This window comes from Falco punctatus, assembly GCF_963210335.1.
Source record: "Falco punctatus genome assembly, chromosome: 4".
NCBI classification, from domain to species: Eukaryota; Metazoa; Chordata; class Aves; order Falconiformes; family Falconidae; genus Falco; species Falco punctatus.
The window spans coordinates 49,250,248-49,266,793 of NC_137583.1; the positions used below are offsets into that span (position 1 = coordinate 49,250,248).

Genomic DNA, 16,546 nt, shown 5'->3' on the forward strand with positions numbered 1-16,546 from the left:
CCGCCCCCCCAGCTCACCCAGCAGCCGCCGGCCCCCGCCGCCGCCATCTTCCCAGCCTGTGCGCGGCGCGTGGCTGTGGCGTCACTTCCTGGCGCCGCCCGGCGCCACGTGGCCGGGGCGGGAGCGGGGCGGCGGTGGGGAGCAGAGCCGGTATTGCCTAAAACTCCCGGATCCTTAAACTCTGACGTAGCGCTTGACCCTCGGTGCACCCCCTCGTCCCGCTGACCCCGCAAGCTGCCAGGAACGGGGGTTTCTGACAGGGGGAGGCACCCCGAACACCCCCCGCGCTGTCGGCCCTCACGGCCTCCAGCCTCGCCGGGGCGAGCCGTCCCCGTCACTACTGAAAACCACAGCCTGGAGGGCAAGGTGCTCGGAGGCGCTTCCTCAGAGCGTGCGCAGGAACGAACGAACCAGGCAATGGGCGCAGGAACAAACGAGCCAGGTGCAGAGACAGCCAGCCACCCCTGCGGGCAGGGAAGGTGCGGCAAGTTTCAGCATGCGACCTTTGTGACTGCCCGCAGCACGCCGGCTGTGTTTGCTGGCAGCTGGACTCGCCCAGCTCTGCAATAAAAGTCTCGTCTCAGGGTGTGAGATCACCACGTCGCACACCGGGACCGCGGTCACATTTTGGAGACAACACCAAGGTGTCAGGCGGCTTGCCCGACCGAGCCGGCACGGCCCGCTGCAAGGGCACGCCAACAGCCTAAACTGGCAGCTTTATTGTGAAGCAGTGCAGTAGGGTTTGGGATTTTTCTCCTCCGAAGCACAAAACACCAAGAGAAGTACCTGCTCCTGCTGTTTCCCAGCACAGCAGCCCCCCCTCGCAAGGGGTCTTGCAACCAGCCTCGCTGCCACCTCCTCACTACCTTCTCTGCGGTCACAAGGCTGGTTTGAGGTTCCTGCGCTGCTCTGCTTCAGCATACCCTCCACCAGCACAGCTGTGCTAAAGGGAACCTCACTCATGTACTGATACCAAAAAAAAATAAACACTGTAAAATACAACTGAGTTTAATTCAGCGGTTTCATTGTAACTGTAATTCACGGGTAACAGAGGTAAGAGGGAAGAGAAGGGGCTGTTGGAACACACAGGAACCTCTTCGGCGAGATTTTCTCTCTTGAGAAAGCAAAGATGAAACTAAAACCCAACAGTTTGAAGTTTGTGGAAGGCGTTCTTGAGAGCACCTTGTCTCGAAGTTTATGAGGAGAAGGTTGGAACAGAGAAAGCGTTAAACCAAGATCATATTGTAACATTTTTTTCCTTATGTATAGCTCTAAAATTTTTTAAGAACAGCTCACTCAAGCTGTTTTTCCACATGAAGGATTTCTGCCACCATGCTGGCTCGTGCAGCACTGTTCAGTTGCATCATAAAGCAGAGTACTGACACCATGAGGTGACCTTTCACCAGAAGACAGGTCAGATGAGCTTTAGTTTAACAATTAAAGAGTTGATGATGCTTCAAACATTTTTCTGATGGGGTACAGTTTGGATGACAGCTTTGTGCAACAAAGCCTGTTGGGGAATTTTTAGAGCAGCACTCCTCACTTGCTCAGCATCACTGAGATGATATTGATGGGTCTCCACGAGACACATAGAGGCAATCGATACCACTGCCTCTGAGCCAGCAGAGTCCTGCTGCTGGAATCAAGCCCACAATGAAAATGTCTTCTCATTTCCCATTACTGTAAGAACAATTTGATTTTGGAGGCCATGCAGCTCTCAAACCAAGGTAAGGGCAAGGATTCATCTTTGGCATAAAGTTTCAGCTCTCCTGCCACAAGGATTCCCACTTAAAAATAATCACTTTCATTTTGTGTTATTGAAACTATTTGTTGCAGGAGAAGGTGAAATATGCCACCATCTGCCTCTCACCTGCAGCAGCTGTTTGCCACCACACCTTGCCCTTGACTGGAACCGATACACCTGCACGCATGGCCCCCACTGAAATGCTCCATCTTAGAAAAAAAATAAATGAGGGGTTTAAACCCATTTTCAGTTCAGGCCTTCACAACGGCACTGACACAACCGAAGGTAGAGGATATTCTCTTTATTTTTTTTTTTTTTTAAATTAGCATTGCCACTGGAGAAAAATTAAACTACCAGCCTTTTGCTAAGAGTGGTCATCGATTAGGTCAGAATACAGGAAAGGGAAGTCCCCTGCACGCCAGAGACATTCAAACACTAATGCAAATGCAGAAATGCATCATTTTAGAGACCAATTCATACTGTCATAAACTGACGACCAAGAGGAACATTCTTTCTTGACACTTCACAAGAGAATACAAATTCTAGTTTACTGAGCTCAGTTTACAGATATTTTTGCAAGCATAGGATGTGCTGCCAGTAACGGATGCTGTGACTGAAATCTTTAACTTGCATTTATTATCAAAGTCATACTGTTTACATCTGTAATGTCAACAAGATGCCACAACTACAAAAAAAGATTGTGCACATTGCAGTTTCAATGCAAAAACAGTAAAATGGAAATCCATTTGTTAAAAAAGTAATTAAAATTACTCCAGAAAGCAACTGAATTGTTTTAACACCTTTACATCCAGTCAAATTAAAATGGTTAACAAGAAAAAATACAAATTCAAAAATCTGGTATCAGTGTTAAAAAGGCAACTACTTAAGCATTTCTATCAATTCGCACATCAATCTCCCTCCCACGAAGCTGTATCCCATTCATCATACGGCAGGCTCGCTCAGCTACTTCTGGGGACTCAAACCTAACCACACCACATCCTTTCGACTTCCCATTTTCCATCTTGATATCAGCATACAGCACATGACCTTAAAAAGAAAAGAAAGGGTCTTGTTTAACCTAGCAAGTACCATGTAACTGTCAAATCCCAGTTCTCTACCTCAAGCCACAGAAAGCACACCTTTAGAAGCTACCATTACATTGACACTTAAAGCTGCAGGACAACTTTATCAAGTCATAGTTTTGAAGAAGCATTCTCAGTTTGAGAGGTGAATTAATTCAAACTGGTTCTCTCAATTCACACTCCAGCAGCAGCAGCAGCAGATGAATGGAGCAAAGCACAGGCTCACAAGCCCTGCCTAACTTGTCAACACACACTTCACATCACAACTGGTAAGGCTGGGGCTTGGTTTTGCCATCAGACAAGCAGCACAAGGTATCGGGGTGCACGTCTGGGCACAGCAACCGCTACCATGAAAAACTTCCTAATGCTGAACAGGACACCTCCGCTGTCAGTAGCTGAAATCAGACTTTTTAATTTTTATTTGAAGGACAGTTTTCCCAGATAGTTACATTCATTTAGACTTAAAGAATCTCTGCAGGTGCTTTTCAGCAGTTCTCAGGACTTGCATCTCTATTCCTATCTCTTTCTACAGCTACGAAGAGCCTACCCACATGATACACCCCAACTGAGACTGACAAAGACACACACGTTTAGAAAAACACGTTAACTTGGTTATCATCTGGCTAGACACTTATTTCTTTTTAACGCTGCAGAACTCTTGCTGGTACAACAGGAGCAGTAAACATCCTCACAAAGCTTGTCAACACTAAGACCTGGTATTTCAGTGAGTCCAAGTGAAATTTTAGTTAAGATACTAGCGTCAGGGACATACAGAGCCAGGAGTTACTGTTTAATTCATGTTCAATTTTCAGAGCAGTTACCAGTGATAAAATAACTTACCACATTCATTAAATTTATCTTTCAGCATTTTCCATGTAAAATCAAAAGGCAGCTGTGAAAAGAGAAGAACAGACCGTTACCGAGGATCTGTTGACCAACTTGCAAGTCCTGCCAACTCTTCGAAAAAATGTTTTCCATCCTTGGACAGCCACTGTTCAGCATTTTCAGTTACAGATGCCAAGAGCTCTCCTCCTATTAAGGAAATGGCTTCAACTCACAAAAGCCTACATAACTCCACCTTTGGCAGCATCCCATATTAGATATTCTGACTGAATTCAACTGAGCACAGACGAGATCAACATGTCAGTACCAATTCATTTCATGACCTATGAAGGAGAGGTAGGAAGGAGGCTACTCACATTTCTCACAAATATCTGACAGGCTTTTCTGGCCACCCCGGCTGCAGGTCCTCCAGTTCCTCCAAGGGAGCCTGCAAAATTGCCTGCAAAGTTTCCACGTTCCATGTCCATCGTTCTTTCAAAATTGCTTCCCATTGCAAGTCCCATTCGATCTATGCCTGCTCCCATGCCCTGTCCCATAGCAGGACCCATTCTTTCCATGTTAGTGGCTCCAATGCGCTCCAAGCCCATTCTCTCCATGCTAGCAGCACCCATACGATCTATTCCTATTCTTTCCATAGGAGTGGCACCTATGCGATCCAATCCAGCTGGCATTCTCTCTATCACCTGACCCATTCCAGTTCCCATTCCAGCAGGGACCATACGCTCAATACCTATACCCATGCGATCCATGCCAGAACCCATACGTTCTACGCCTGACCCCATTCTGTCCATAGTGGTGCCAACGCGGTCAATGGCAGCACCCATTCTCTCGATACCAAAGCCTATTCCAGAACCCATTCTTTCTATGCCAGAACCCATTCTCTCAATAGCTGGGCCCATCCTCTCAATGTTAGGAGCGATGTGATCTATGCCCAGAGGGGCCATGCGGTCAATTCCTGAACCCATTCGCTCCACATTGGAGCTCATGCGATCTAACACAAGACCCATCCTGTCTATTTCTGACCCTACTCTCTCCATCCCATGCCCCATCCCAGAAGGTATTCTTTCTATTCCCGAGCCCATACGATCAATGCCAGGTGCCATCCTCTCAATCCCAGGAATGCTGGCATTTCCACCACCTGGAACACAACACAGAGACTATCAGTATTCATACGGGGACAAAAAACCCAAATGCATGTTTACGCCACTGAAATGTTTTAAGTTTTATCATCATTCAGAAAAGTGACTGCACACTGTGTGCTCTCTTGCTGCAGAATACAAAGCAGCAGCTTACTTCAGCTGGTAAGAAAAGTACTGTGTTGATTAGGCAGACCATCAACAACTACACCACATGATTACACATCCTGTAGTTAGGATGGAGAAAAGTCCTTCACTAAAGAGCTTAACCTCCATACACACAAAAAGAGCCTTCCAAAGAAAAAGGAGAAATTTTTGAAGGTTTATGCAAACCTAGGAGAAGATCAGGTGGCAAAAGTAGTATTTTAAATGTAATCTTAGCTGCTAGCTGTCCTGAGCAGTACACTGGGGATTACACAGCAATAGTAATCTAGTAACTGAAATGACAGTTCAAATACAGATTGTTTGGAAGACAAACGAAATCACATCATCCTTGCCATGCAACTCAAAGACTGTGTCAGCCAAGGCAGGTAGAGAGTTTTGCAAGAGCTGGCCAAAACTTAAGAGCAATAAAAAGAAAGCAAATTCCACATGAGAACCACAGCAGCACGGCCATTATAAAAATCACAAAGCATGCTTGGCCTTTTAGTGTGGAAAGAAATATAAATAGGTTGCCTGTGCCATAACACACCAGCAAGAATAGGGTTTCTGTATCTGCTACACAGAATCCCTTGACCAAGTTGTCCCGACTGCTACAGTCTTTCAGCTCCTGCAGTAGAAGTTTCGCTCCCCTACAGTTAAGGCCATTTTGCTGCTGTACAAAGGATCTTAGCTTATGTACCAAATCAAGTTCTGCACTGCAGCACTATAATAAAAATCATGTTGAGTTTGATTCCTATTTAAAGCGGAAAAGCTTTGAAGAAAGCACATACTTAAGTAATCTACATATATTTAACAAAGAGAAACAAGACATGCAAGATGAGCCTACGCTCAAGAAAACTGAAGCAACCACATTTACAAATGGCACTCATCTTGCTTCAGTAGTACCTTAAATAACAGAGTGGGTTTGGGTTCCGTGACAATTGTGCAAGCAAGATGGCATTTTTTGTTTTTTATTTAGATGAAGAAACAACATCTATTTAGTATTTCTTCAGCTGAAAGCCAGCAGCGTTGTGCACTTGTTTTTAGAGTCTCCCAGAAAAGGGCTAATCCTGTGCAGACAGACTGAGCCAGCTCTTGGTTACTAAATGTTGTGACTCAGTCATTAAGCAAATAAGTGTCTTCCAGTAATCTTTTTTCAGAAGGGTTTTAATGCATGACATTGCTTATCTGTGTAAAGATTACCTCTCTCAAAACTATTCCTCAAAATTATTTCTTGCATTATGGGAGATATATTTAAAAAAAAAAACCAAACAGTGAATTACCATAACTGAACCGCTGCTTTAAGTGCATCGAGCTGTCTGACAGCTGTATTTGTTTTGCAACCTTGATTTTAAAAGGTAAGGATTTTAATTTTATTTTTTTTTATTGATAAAAGATCACCTCTCCTTGCATACAGGATCCAATTTTACAAAGAGTCATCCAAGTTGTATCAGCAACAGTTTATTTTATTTCACTTTCTTTAAAAACCAATTTAAGTTTTATCAAATTAACAGAGCACAGCAATAACAGAGCCATCTCAGGAACTGGCTCAATCAAGCTGTACTCACACAAACAGACGCTCACAGTAGACATTAACAATGTTCAAGCTCCGAATCTCTCCACAAAAGCATGATTAATACCTTTTGCCATCTCAAAGCTGCTACAGACACAACAGCACTGCACTGTGCTTGCTCAGCCCAAGTAATATTTTTCACCAAGTTATTTGCTACGCTGGTAAACTTTCCTTATCCCACTGGGGTTCAAAAGGAAAGACCAACAGAAAACACCAATTTTAGTGCTGCATGAGTTGCACAGTAAGGTGTTCTCCTCAATCATCTGATGTGTGAGTCTATACCAAACTCCTAAAACATCTGGGAGGAAGGGAAGGAAATTAAGATTTCTCCTCCCTACTGTTAAGGGCACAGAGTACATTTTAGTGACAAGATTGGGTCACGCATCATTCAGAACCTTCCTCTTTGCCAAGCACATATATGGAAGTTTAGCATGAAGTTTCAAGACGCAAGGCAGCATATTAGGACTGTCAGAAAGTTTCCTGTTGCATCTGAATCTATTACACAGTCCCACAGATCACTACTAGTGTGCACCCATCTGCCTTCTGTACAGCTTTTAGGAGTCTGATCAAAACCAAACTATTACAGCAAATATATATATAAAATAGTCTGTTTTGTTGTAACAGAACATACAATTTTTACGTAGAGTTCCAGTATGAAAAGCAGGTGGCAGAAGTACTTGGCTTAGCATACTTACCTATTCCTCTCTCCAAGGTCTCTCCAAAACTACGAGACATTCCCATTTCATTTCTTCCAAATTCTCTTTCAAATCCTCCACCCATGGCACGGTCCATCTCTGAAAAGATTAAGTTTGATATGTTCTTCAGGGTGCCTAAACTACTCCTGAGAGAACATTTTAATACAGGCATCATTTTTAAAGGTTAACAGCAAGACAAAATTTTAAAAATTTTTTTCCCGGATCATTTTATCATGTCCTCCTGAGACCAACAAAAACCCAACAAAAAGCAGGACTCATCTCAATGTGGACAAACACATTTGAGGCCGTCGCTCTGCTCTGGAGAAGCATTTCTGGTAAACTCTGCTCTTGTCTGGATTCATCTCTTTCTAAACTAGTCATTCAAAACAGCCTCAGTCACTCACTTTCTGCTGCTCAGTGCCATTTAGAGTCGCTCAGAAAACAAGTGACTTGTGGGCACCATGTCAGCTGTAGGCTTTTAAGTTTTTCCAAAAAAAGCTGAGAATAGGAAAGTGACCAGTCTAAGGAGTCTCTCCTCCAGTAGTACACTTTCAGAGAACACAAATCAGGAGTTGGATATAAAAAAAACAAACCCTAAAGCCTACCGCTCATTCTGCCCATGTTCATTCCAGCAGGGAAGCGACCAATGTTTTCCATGCCACCAAAAGGACCTTCCATTCCTAAAAGAAAATATTTTCCAGGGATTCTTTAGCAATGCATTTCAACTTAATGGTACACTTCACTCATATAAGCTGCTTTCACAGAACATTTCCACAGGCATCAAGACAAATGTGTATCACAAATTCACAAAACAAAATTTGGTCAGAATTTCGTCACACCATTTCCTAAACCAAGTGCAGTTTTAACAAAACATGACCAATGTTTTTGTCACGTGACTTATCTGAGGTATTAACCCTTCCCCATACACCTATAGCAGCTCTATTAATACTCAAAAAGGAACAAGTTATTACTAAAATCATAATGATGTCCAAAGAACACAAATGCCCACTAGACATATATGGCTAATTTACATGATTCAGAAAGCCCAAGCTATATACATGTCAAAAAACACAGCTTACCTCCCATTTTATTCATTCCAAAGCCCATGCCTTCCATTCCCATTCCTCAAAATAAAAGAGAAAGTTTTATATAGCAGATGTAATTCTACAACAGTTCAGCCATTAAACTGGCTGTAGAAAGAGAAACCATACAACATGTCCACTGTTTGGACTGAAGAGCTTACATGTAATAACTCTGAGTAGATTCCAACATTCCTTCTCAGAAAATAAAGCAGCAAAGGGGAAAAACCCATAGGCATTTGTAAATTGAAAGCTGAATGTGTGCTACTTTTTAGGTGGCTCTTTAAAACTTGTGCTATTTAAACATATCCTAAACAAAGATTTGCAAGCCCACTAATAAGTGTTAAAAGTGAGAGATGGTTTTAAAAGTTTAATGTATATTTGCAGTGTCTGCTGCTCATGCTCAAGAGTCAGAAAATGAGAGCTGTGCCTTGACCACAGTGAAAAAAAATGGAGCAGTTGGTTAAATTCAGATTTCCATCATCAAGCTCATTACTTAGCTCAACAAAAACTCATTTGGCTTTAACACTCCTAATACACTTCAACTTTTTGTGTAGGCAAAACAAAGCTATCTACCTTCTACACAGCTTAAAGCTCTCATGAAACAAAAGCATAGGAGTAATCTTCTTACCTCCAGGTCCCATGTTGCCCATTCCCATGCCTTTGTTTAAATGATTTGCATCAATAGGTTGACCTCCAGGTCCTAATCCCATGCCAATACCACCAAGACCATCTGAAGAAAATATTCAGATATCAAAAAAGCCTTCTTTCCATAGTTTGACAAAACAGCAAGTTTTATTCTTAAGTAATTGACTTCCATTCTCCAAAAAGCTTGCTGTGTTCCCACTTTGGGGTGTGTACTTAAAGCATGAAAGTGTATAGTAAATTCAGAGTAGATGTGTCTTGAAATATACTAAAAACTAGTTCAAGTATTTTTTCTCATAATCCATTTTCCATCTTACTACTGAGAAAACTTGCTTGTTTGGTTGGTTTTAAGCTGACTCCTGAAAAATAACTGGCTAGAACACTGCTTGTTTTGTGCAACTCCTCAATCTAAGGAGAATAGAGTGGGCAATTTAGTATAAAGATCTTCTAACCCTTGCACAGTACTACCCTTGATTGACAAATGGCTTATTTCCACCTTTGCCAAGATTCTTCCCTTGTAGGTAAGAATTTTAACAACAAAGTTCAACCTATTGTTATGATAGCCACCTATAGAATTCAGAGCACACAGCCAGCCTCTTCTCTGAGCAAACAAAATGTATCATTGCCAGGCATAATTTTGAATCTTCCTGTACCCAAATGAATTAAGGATTCCCCAGTCCAAAGAAAGAAGAAAAAGCCCTCATATTTTCCTTATAGTTAACCAGTAAGAAAGAGTTCTCTGCTTGCACTTGCATCAAACAACAGCTTAACAGCATTCTTTGCCTATGAGAAGAGGACTTCCTCGTTTACAGCTCAGCATAATAAACACAGGAAGTGTCGAATCTTGTTTTAAAACAACACAAGGTACCCCTTTCCCCGCCCCAATAAAGGCCAAAAAACAGGCTTCCATTGTTATTTGTTGAGTTTTATACAAAGATAATTAAATTGCAACCCAATGACTTTCAGGAAAGACGTATAGCATCATAGAAAGTCAGGGCAGTAATAAAACCCATGAATACTACTGCTGCTGAATAAAGCTTTGACAGACACACAGAAAACTAAACTAATTAAGGGATTGATTGATGATCTAATTAAGGGACAGACTGATCAATGATCACTAAAATTGTGCAAGTTAGCAGCACACAACAGGTTTGGTTCCCATTCCTAAGAAAACAGCAGCTGGCTGAATTAACAACTACGTTAACAGCCACACTTTACATTTTTGCTGTATTTAAAAAAATTAAGCCTGTGATCTCCTCCCACCTCTAACTCTTCCCTTCCAACCCAGATTCTTCCTGTTCCAATACTTTCAGTATCTTATCACAGCATGACTGGGGTTGGAAGGGACCTCTGGAGGTCATCTGCTGCAAGTCCACTGGCTCAGGTGGGGACACCTAGAGCTGGTGAGCCAGGACCATGTCCACACAGCTTTGAGTATCTCCAAGGACAGAGACTCCACAGACTCTAGGCGACCTGCTGTTCCAGTACGCAGTCGCCCCGACAGCGATGTTTCCTTATATTCAGATGGAGTCTCCTTATATTCAGTTTATGCTCACAGCCTTGTGCACCACTGGAAAAAGCCTGGCTCCCTCTTCTTTATACTCTCCCTTCAGATGTTTATATACATTGATAAGATTCCCCTTTAGAAACCTGAAGACCTGGGAAATTCTCAGGTCCTCAATTTAGCCCTTTCAATTAAGGACAAATATTAGATACCCAGAATACCGTCATGTAAAAGGAAGCACTCTTTTCCCTATTGACTAATTAATTTTATTTCCATTAAATCCCACTATTAACAGCAGTTTTAAAAGGCACCGGGGTCTTTGAATTGCAATTGAGATATTTGGAAGCCATTAGAACGTGAATGGGATACTGTTTTAAGACAAGCTTCTAGCTATGAGCTGAAAGAAGTATAAAAAAAAAAATAAAAAGGACAAGACTGAGCAGCTCTTCTTTACTATTTCCCCCTTTGATATTAGTCAGACCGCGTGGATCCCAACTTTCCGAGGTCTGAGCCAGTCTTACTGGGGCTGGGATCAGGCCCCAGTTACTGAACAACAAAATAAAAAATGTAACATGTTCAGTCATGCAGGAGAGACTTACGAGGAAGTTGTTGGGGTCGCTCTGGAGGAAAGAAGTCTCCTTTGGGAAAGGCTCGTTCATCCTAAACACAATTCAATACATTAAAGTTCATAAGATAAGAAATTATTTTTTGCCTTTTTTTTAATTAAACTTAAAGCTAAAGCTATCTACACTGATTTTGTTATAGTCTTTTAACAAAATAATCAGACTTAACCTTCCCTGATGTCATAAATTGACATCACTAGGAATTAGGCAAGTCTCACATTACCCCCCCCCCCATTTCAACCCAGCCTTGAAACCACACAGCATCCAAAATCAGGAGCACAATTACCAGGTCAAAAAGCAGTAAAAATTTGAACGTACTTACCATTTTTACATGCATCGGTCTGTCAAACAACAGCTGCCCATTAAACATCGCTATTGTTTCATTAAGGATCATTGTTAAATCGCTAGAACCACACAAAGTGTTAAAGCTTTATGTGCTATCTGACACAGATTAGAAAAACCTAGTCAAAAAACCACATCTCTCCAGGTCGCTGGCCGCTGCTTAAGCTATCGTTCACAGATTATCCAAAATCCTTCTGCCTTCCCCAAAACTAAAAAGCTTTAAAATCTATTAAGTAACTGAATATTCAAATAATGTGTTTTTTTTAAAATTAAAACACAAGTTAAAAATAATCTTCTGGTTAAGATTAAGTTCATTAAGAGATCACTCAACACATGACTCCAAACCAGCCTAAGTGTTTAAATGTTTCATCAGTAACTTTAGCCATGTAAGATAGGAGAAAACAGGCAGAAGCTCCCAACATTTCCAAATCAACAAATAGCCAAATTTTGGAGTATGCCACACTAGCAAATCATGTGAAATTTGCATAAGTCTTGCTCCCACAAGGCTTAACTTACTAGGTGCATAGGCAGAACAGAATTAACATTCAAGCAGAAACTTTGGGAGGGGAAGAGGGAAGCGTTTTCATCTTTTCCATACCTTAGCCACAAGTTGAGAGATCACCCACACAGTACCATCTGTGCTTTGGTTTTGTTTGCTTTGCTTTTTGTACACTGCTGCATAGCAAACCATCATTCACACAGCGTTAAGTATACAGGGAACAGAGGAACACACTAGGTCAAGCCATCTTACATTACAAATGGATTTGTTGCATTCCTCCTCCGTCACAGGAATTGAAGACAAATCCTGTTTCATAAATTGCATTTTAATACTAGCTACAACCTAGAGACAAACATTTACTATTTGGACTAGAAACACATATATCCACATGGGAAAGAGAATCCACTCTGTTAATGATTCTGTGCAAATAGCAACAATTCCTCAAGATGGACTTTTTTTTTCTTTTTCAATTTTCCTTAAGTAAGCCATTGCAGTGGATGACATGACTTTCTGCAACATGGAAGCATCCTCACTTATTGTAAAAACTACAATTTATATTTTCATCCTGCTTTGTTTACTAATTTATGTGCCTACTATTTACCATCGCTACTCTTCAAGGATACATATAGCCTGAACAGCCTCTATAGCTTGCTCAAAAGTGACAGTGCCAATCCCACGACTTTTGCCATCCTTATCTTCTAGTATGTCTGCCCGAACCACAACACCAGCCATGCTGAATACTTCTTTCAGTTTCTTCCAACCAACCTTGTAATCCAGCTGGAAGACAAGTGATATTGGAAATATGAGAAAGATTTCCATCAAAAAACAGCTTTAGTGTTCTTACATTTCCTTCCCTAGTATCAGCAATCTTAAGAAGCAAAGTCTTCCCAGAGATAGGACAAAATTTAAGCTCTGTAGCATTCTTTATGCTACTTAATGCAAGATTCTTGGCTTTGTTCAAAAATACAAATTAATAGACACTGTAACACATAGGATATATCTTAATTTACAACTTCACTAGCACAGAGAATCAACAAGACTAGCCACTGTGTTAGTATTCAGTTTTACTGGAACAGAGCTGCAAGTCTAAGGCTTTTCTTCCAATTTATTAGATTTAACTCAGTTAAGACCTAGATACTCAGTTCACTGATTACACAGCACTTACATTTGCAACAAAAACAGTGCTTCCAAGTCTCCCTGCCTGCAAGGCATGAATGATCTCATTGGGTATGTTGGGATTGTTGAGTATACTAGGCGGGATATTGATCATGCCGGGGCCACCCGGGCCTGGACCAATACCCATTCCACCAGCTGCTGCCATGACCTTCTGCATTGCTCTCCTGGCATGCTCACCATCAGGATCCTGCAAAAACAGAAACGATACAATCAGTTCCCCCTGTATTCCACTACATGCGTGGGGATTTAGTGGCATGACTAAAACAGTCAAAAGAGGAAGGGGTTTCCCTTATACAGGGCTATCTGCTCCCCACAGATCTCCAGACAAGTAATTCACATAAGATTGCCATCCACCCACTTATGCCACCCTTCAAGTTATCAAGGTATTCCTACTCATGCACCTCCCCTGAATCTGAAAGCATTTATCTATTATTCAATACCAACAATAAAGCTCACAATTACATCTGTTCCAAAGACTGATAAACCCAGAATGGCATTGGAGAGGTTTTGGAAGACAAATGCCAACTAACTCTTGGCATCTTCAAAACAGTGCAACAATTCATTTACTTTGCACTTTAACTTTTTTACAAGACAAGATACAGTGTGTAAAATTTCAGGAAGATTTGGTTTGGGTAATGCTTTCCCCTCCCCACCACCCCACCCCACCCCACCCCCCGGCTTTCTAACCCCCAAAATTTTTTTAAAGTATCCCCCTATTACTACATAATCTCACAATTTTAGGACATGCTAGAGAACATGAAGCATAGGATGAAGAATTCAAGGAAGGAAATGAGAATAATTATTGTCACTTCACTTTATACTTAAAGTGAATGTAAGCACCTTCACAGTACAAGGTGAACTTAATGTTACTTAGGTTGGAAACATCACACTGTATTCAGTGAGTAAAATGCACCAGCACTGCAAGACTGCTGAAGAAAGTAAAACGTCAAATAGAATTAATTAGAAATACAGATGCTTTAAAAATAAAGGCTATTTGCATTAATTTGAATCTTGATCTGAATTTTAAGACTAAACAATAGCATGTTTTGAAAACAGGAGAAAGGATAGCTTTCACTTTATTATTTTAGCTACAGAAAATCATAGTAGTCTGAGGTGGAGAACACATTAAAGTGAATACAAGTCATTTCTCAATTTAGATTTCCTATCTCACTGTTAAAATAAGGTATTGTTTAAAACCAGATTAGCTCCAATAGAAAGCCAAGAGTGGTTCTCAAACAAATTAAGATTGTCTGCATCAGGCAAAGAGCTTTACCTATTCTGCCATCAATTTTTATTGTGTCACCTGAAGGCCTTCACGCTCCTCAGCGGTGAGACAGCCAACAAGGAGATGTATGTACTAGACAGTTGGCAAAACTGATGCTAATGGTCATCCACAATAACTTAATTCATTCCACACTGTCAGGCTGGGGCACTTGACTGGATAAGTGTTGCTAAAGTCCCTAACACTGGTAAAATGCTTCTTCACCGATTTCAAGTATCATTTCTGAGTCAGACAGAAATATTCAAGTATGACAACAGCTTTGTGAAGAGTTGGGCAAATTACAGCCACCTCTTCTCAAGGACTGATACCAAAGGGCAACCTGACTTCTAGTACTAATGGTATATCATTAACAGGAAAACTGACCCAGACATGGCCTGCTTTCAATAGCTTTTTCTTCCAAGGGCCCCTGGGAAAAGTCAGTGCCTGAAGACTTCCAGGTGCAACTATGTTTTTCTATAACCTTCCATTTCACCTCTTCTTTCCTTTAAAGGGTAGTGAGAGGTCAATAGTGCCAGAAGATAGCTTGCACCCAGAAGCAGGCTACTGCTCCCGGAATTCATTACTCACAAAATCTGCGAGACCTGAGAAGTGCTGCCACTAGAGCCAGAAGCAGGTTACCAAGGGGAGACCTTCTGCATACATTCTCTATCTTATACACATGCAGATGTCTTTCACCCCCCACCATCAGGTGGGCAGGGCCCAGAAGAACACGCGGCCTGCTTAGCCAAGAACACAGCTCACGTACCCTACAGCCAAGAGATAATGCTAACACTCAAGTAATTCCCTTCTAATTTTTGTTCCACTGAGCTTTCAATGCAGCTACAGGTTCCAAACTGCTGGAATAAAATTTTAAACTTATCAATGGTTAAGAATTAACTCATGGTACAGTTGAGCATGTCATACTGGTTGACAATACCAAAGCCATCAAAATGGAAATAGATCTAAGTATTTCAGAAAACAGCTAATTCTACAGATTTGTTTGTAGAATATACATTCATTACAACGCAGAATTAAAAGGGAAGGCAGTCAAGAACAAACAATACTTATGCAGGTTTCTTCTTCAAATCACTAAGCAAGAAAGCACACCTGCATTTAAAACCAAACTCTTGCTTTGTCAGAGCTCTGCATTGCTACCAGCACCTATTCTTCAGATTATATTTAGTCTTGATAATCATATTCAAACTTAAGTTCAGCAGCACATGCCGATGGTAAAAAAAAAAAAAAAAAAGGTTGACTGTCTTTTTTTAACCCTATTTGATGAGTCCTACCTTTCATCAATTATTCTTATCTTTAAATGAGTCAGCCATAAATTTTGACTAAGAACTACCCCTTCACCTTCAAATTCAACATACTGAAAGAACAGATGCACGTCTTACTTCTTTCACTTTCAATGGTCTTCCACCAAGACTATGCTTGTTCAAAACCTCTGCAGCCTTTTTCATGCTTTCTTCCATCTTGAATTCAACAACACTGTGGGGATACAAGACATCTAAGAACATTGCTTATTTTTTAAGAGTTTCCTCATTTTTGCTATAAATTTGTAAGTGAACTTACGCACATCCCTGACGAGATGATTTCACAGGCGAGTAACAGGGAGGAGAAGGAAGAAAGAAGAAAATGTAAGTAAAAGTACAAAACACACAAAACAACTTTTTTTTTTTTTTAAGTCAAATCACATTAGTTTGCCCTAATAGTGAAAATAGATGTAATCTTACCCAATAAAGCCTTCAATACTTGAATTCCATAAGATATAATTTCTTATGAGTTAACGGGATTAAACTGTAGTTTCTGAAGTGGTAACGAACAAAACTAAGTCCCGATTCTCCAAGAAAAATACCACACGCTTCATGTGACCTGTCCTCCCCTGTCATACAGCAAAACCCTCAACATATTCTCTCACCCTAAATCCATATCCTGCAGTACAGTTAAGCATGCTCCTACTATTTTTCTCCCTGTAAGATACTGTCACTGGACTAAAGGACTTAAGTACTATGAAGGCAATGTACATTTACATTTAGGAATGACTTCTGTTTACTAGCACAGGAAGTGTAGTTTACAAAACCTGCTTCTGCACACTGGCCTTACAAATTCAGCGAACCACTACAGTGACATTTTCCAAAACACAAGTATTACATTAATATTCCATACCACTATACATACTGCTAGGGTCCATGGGTCATTC

The 16,546-nt window shown here is 41.1% G+C and overlaps 2 protein-coding genes across 9 annotated transcripts in view; both read right to left on the bottom strand.

Annotated features, from left to right (window-relative positions):
* The window catches only part of TIMM44 (translocase of inner mitochondrial membrane 44), a 109,371-nt gene that overhangs the window by 23,557 nt on the left and 69,268 nt on the right, over positions 1–16,546 (bottom strand). The window contains exon 1 of one of the 2 annotated variants that reach the window (XM_080382559.1): positions 18–146. The exons of the other annotated variant lie outside the window; for it this stretch is intronic. Within the exon in view, the coding sequence (XP_080238685.1) occupies positions 18–47 (30 nt within the window). The 5' untranslated portion in view covers positions 48–146. Of the gene's footprint in view, positions 1–17; positions 147–16,546 lie in introns of those variants that run through there. 2 annotated transcript variants of the gene reach the window in all.
* Positions 2,359–16,546, bottom strand: part of LOC308061894 (heterogeneous nuclear ribonucleoprotein M-like) — a 48,190-nt gene continuing 34,002 nt past the window's right edge. The window contains exons 1-13 of one of the 7 annotated variants that reach the window (XM_080382547.1): positions 15,717–15,833; positions 13,072–13,269; positions 12,530–12,683; positions 11,388–11,437; positions 11,042–11,102; positions 8,925–9,026; positions 8,294–8,338; positions 7,820–7,894; positions 7,215–7,313; positions 4,754–4,807; positions 4,026–4,108; positions 3,667–3,718; positions 2,359–2,791 (exon numbers count right to left, since the gene is read on the bottom strand). In XM_080382547.1, the coding sequence (XP_080238673.1) occupies positions 2,628–2,791; positions 3,667–3,718; positions 4,026–4,108; positions 4,754–4,807; positions 7,215–7,313; positions 7,820–7,894; positions 8,294–8,338; positions 8,925–9,026; positions 11,042–11,102; positions 11,388–11,437; positions 12,530–12,683; positions 13,072–13,269; positions 15,717–15,818 (1,239 nt within the window). In that variant the 5' untranslated portion in view covers positions 15,819–15,833 and the 3' untranslated portion in view covers positions 2,359–2,627. Of the gene's footprint in view, positions 2,792–3,666; positions 3,719–4,025; positions 4,808–7,214; positions 7,314–7,819; positions 7,895–8,293; positions 8,339–8,924; positions 9,027–11,041; positions 11,103–11,387; positions 11,438–12,529; positions 12,684–13,071; positions 13,270–15,716; positions 15,835–15,918; positions 15,938–16,546 lie in introns of those variants that run through there. The other 6 variants (XM_080382544.1, XM_080382543.1, XM_080382546.1 and 3 more) reach the window with 6 other exon arrangements.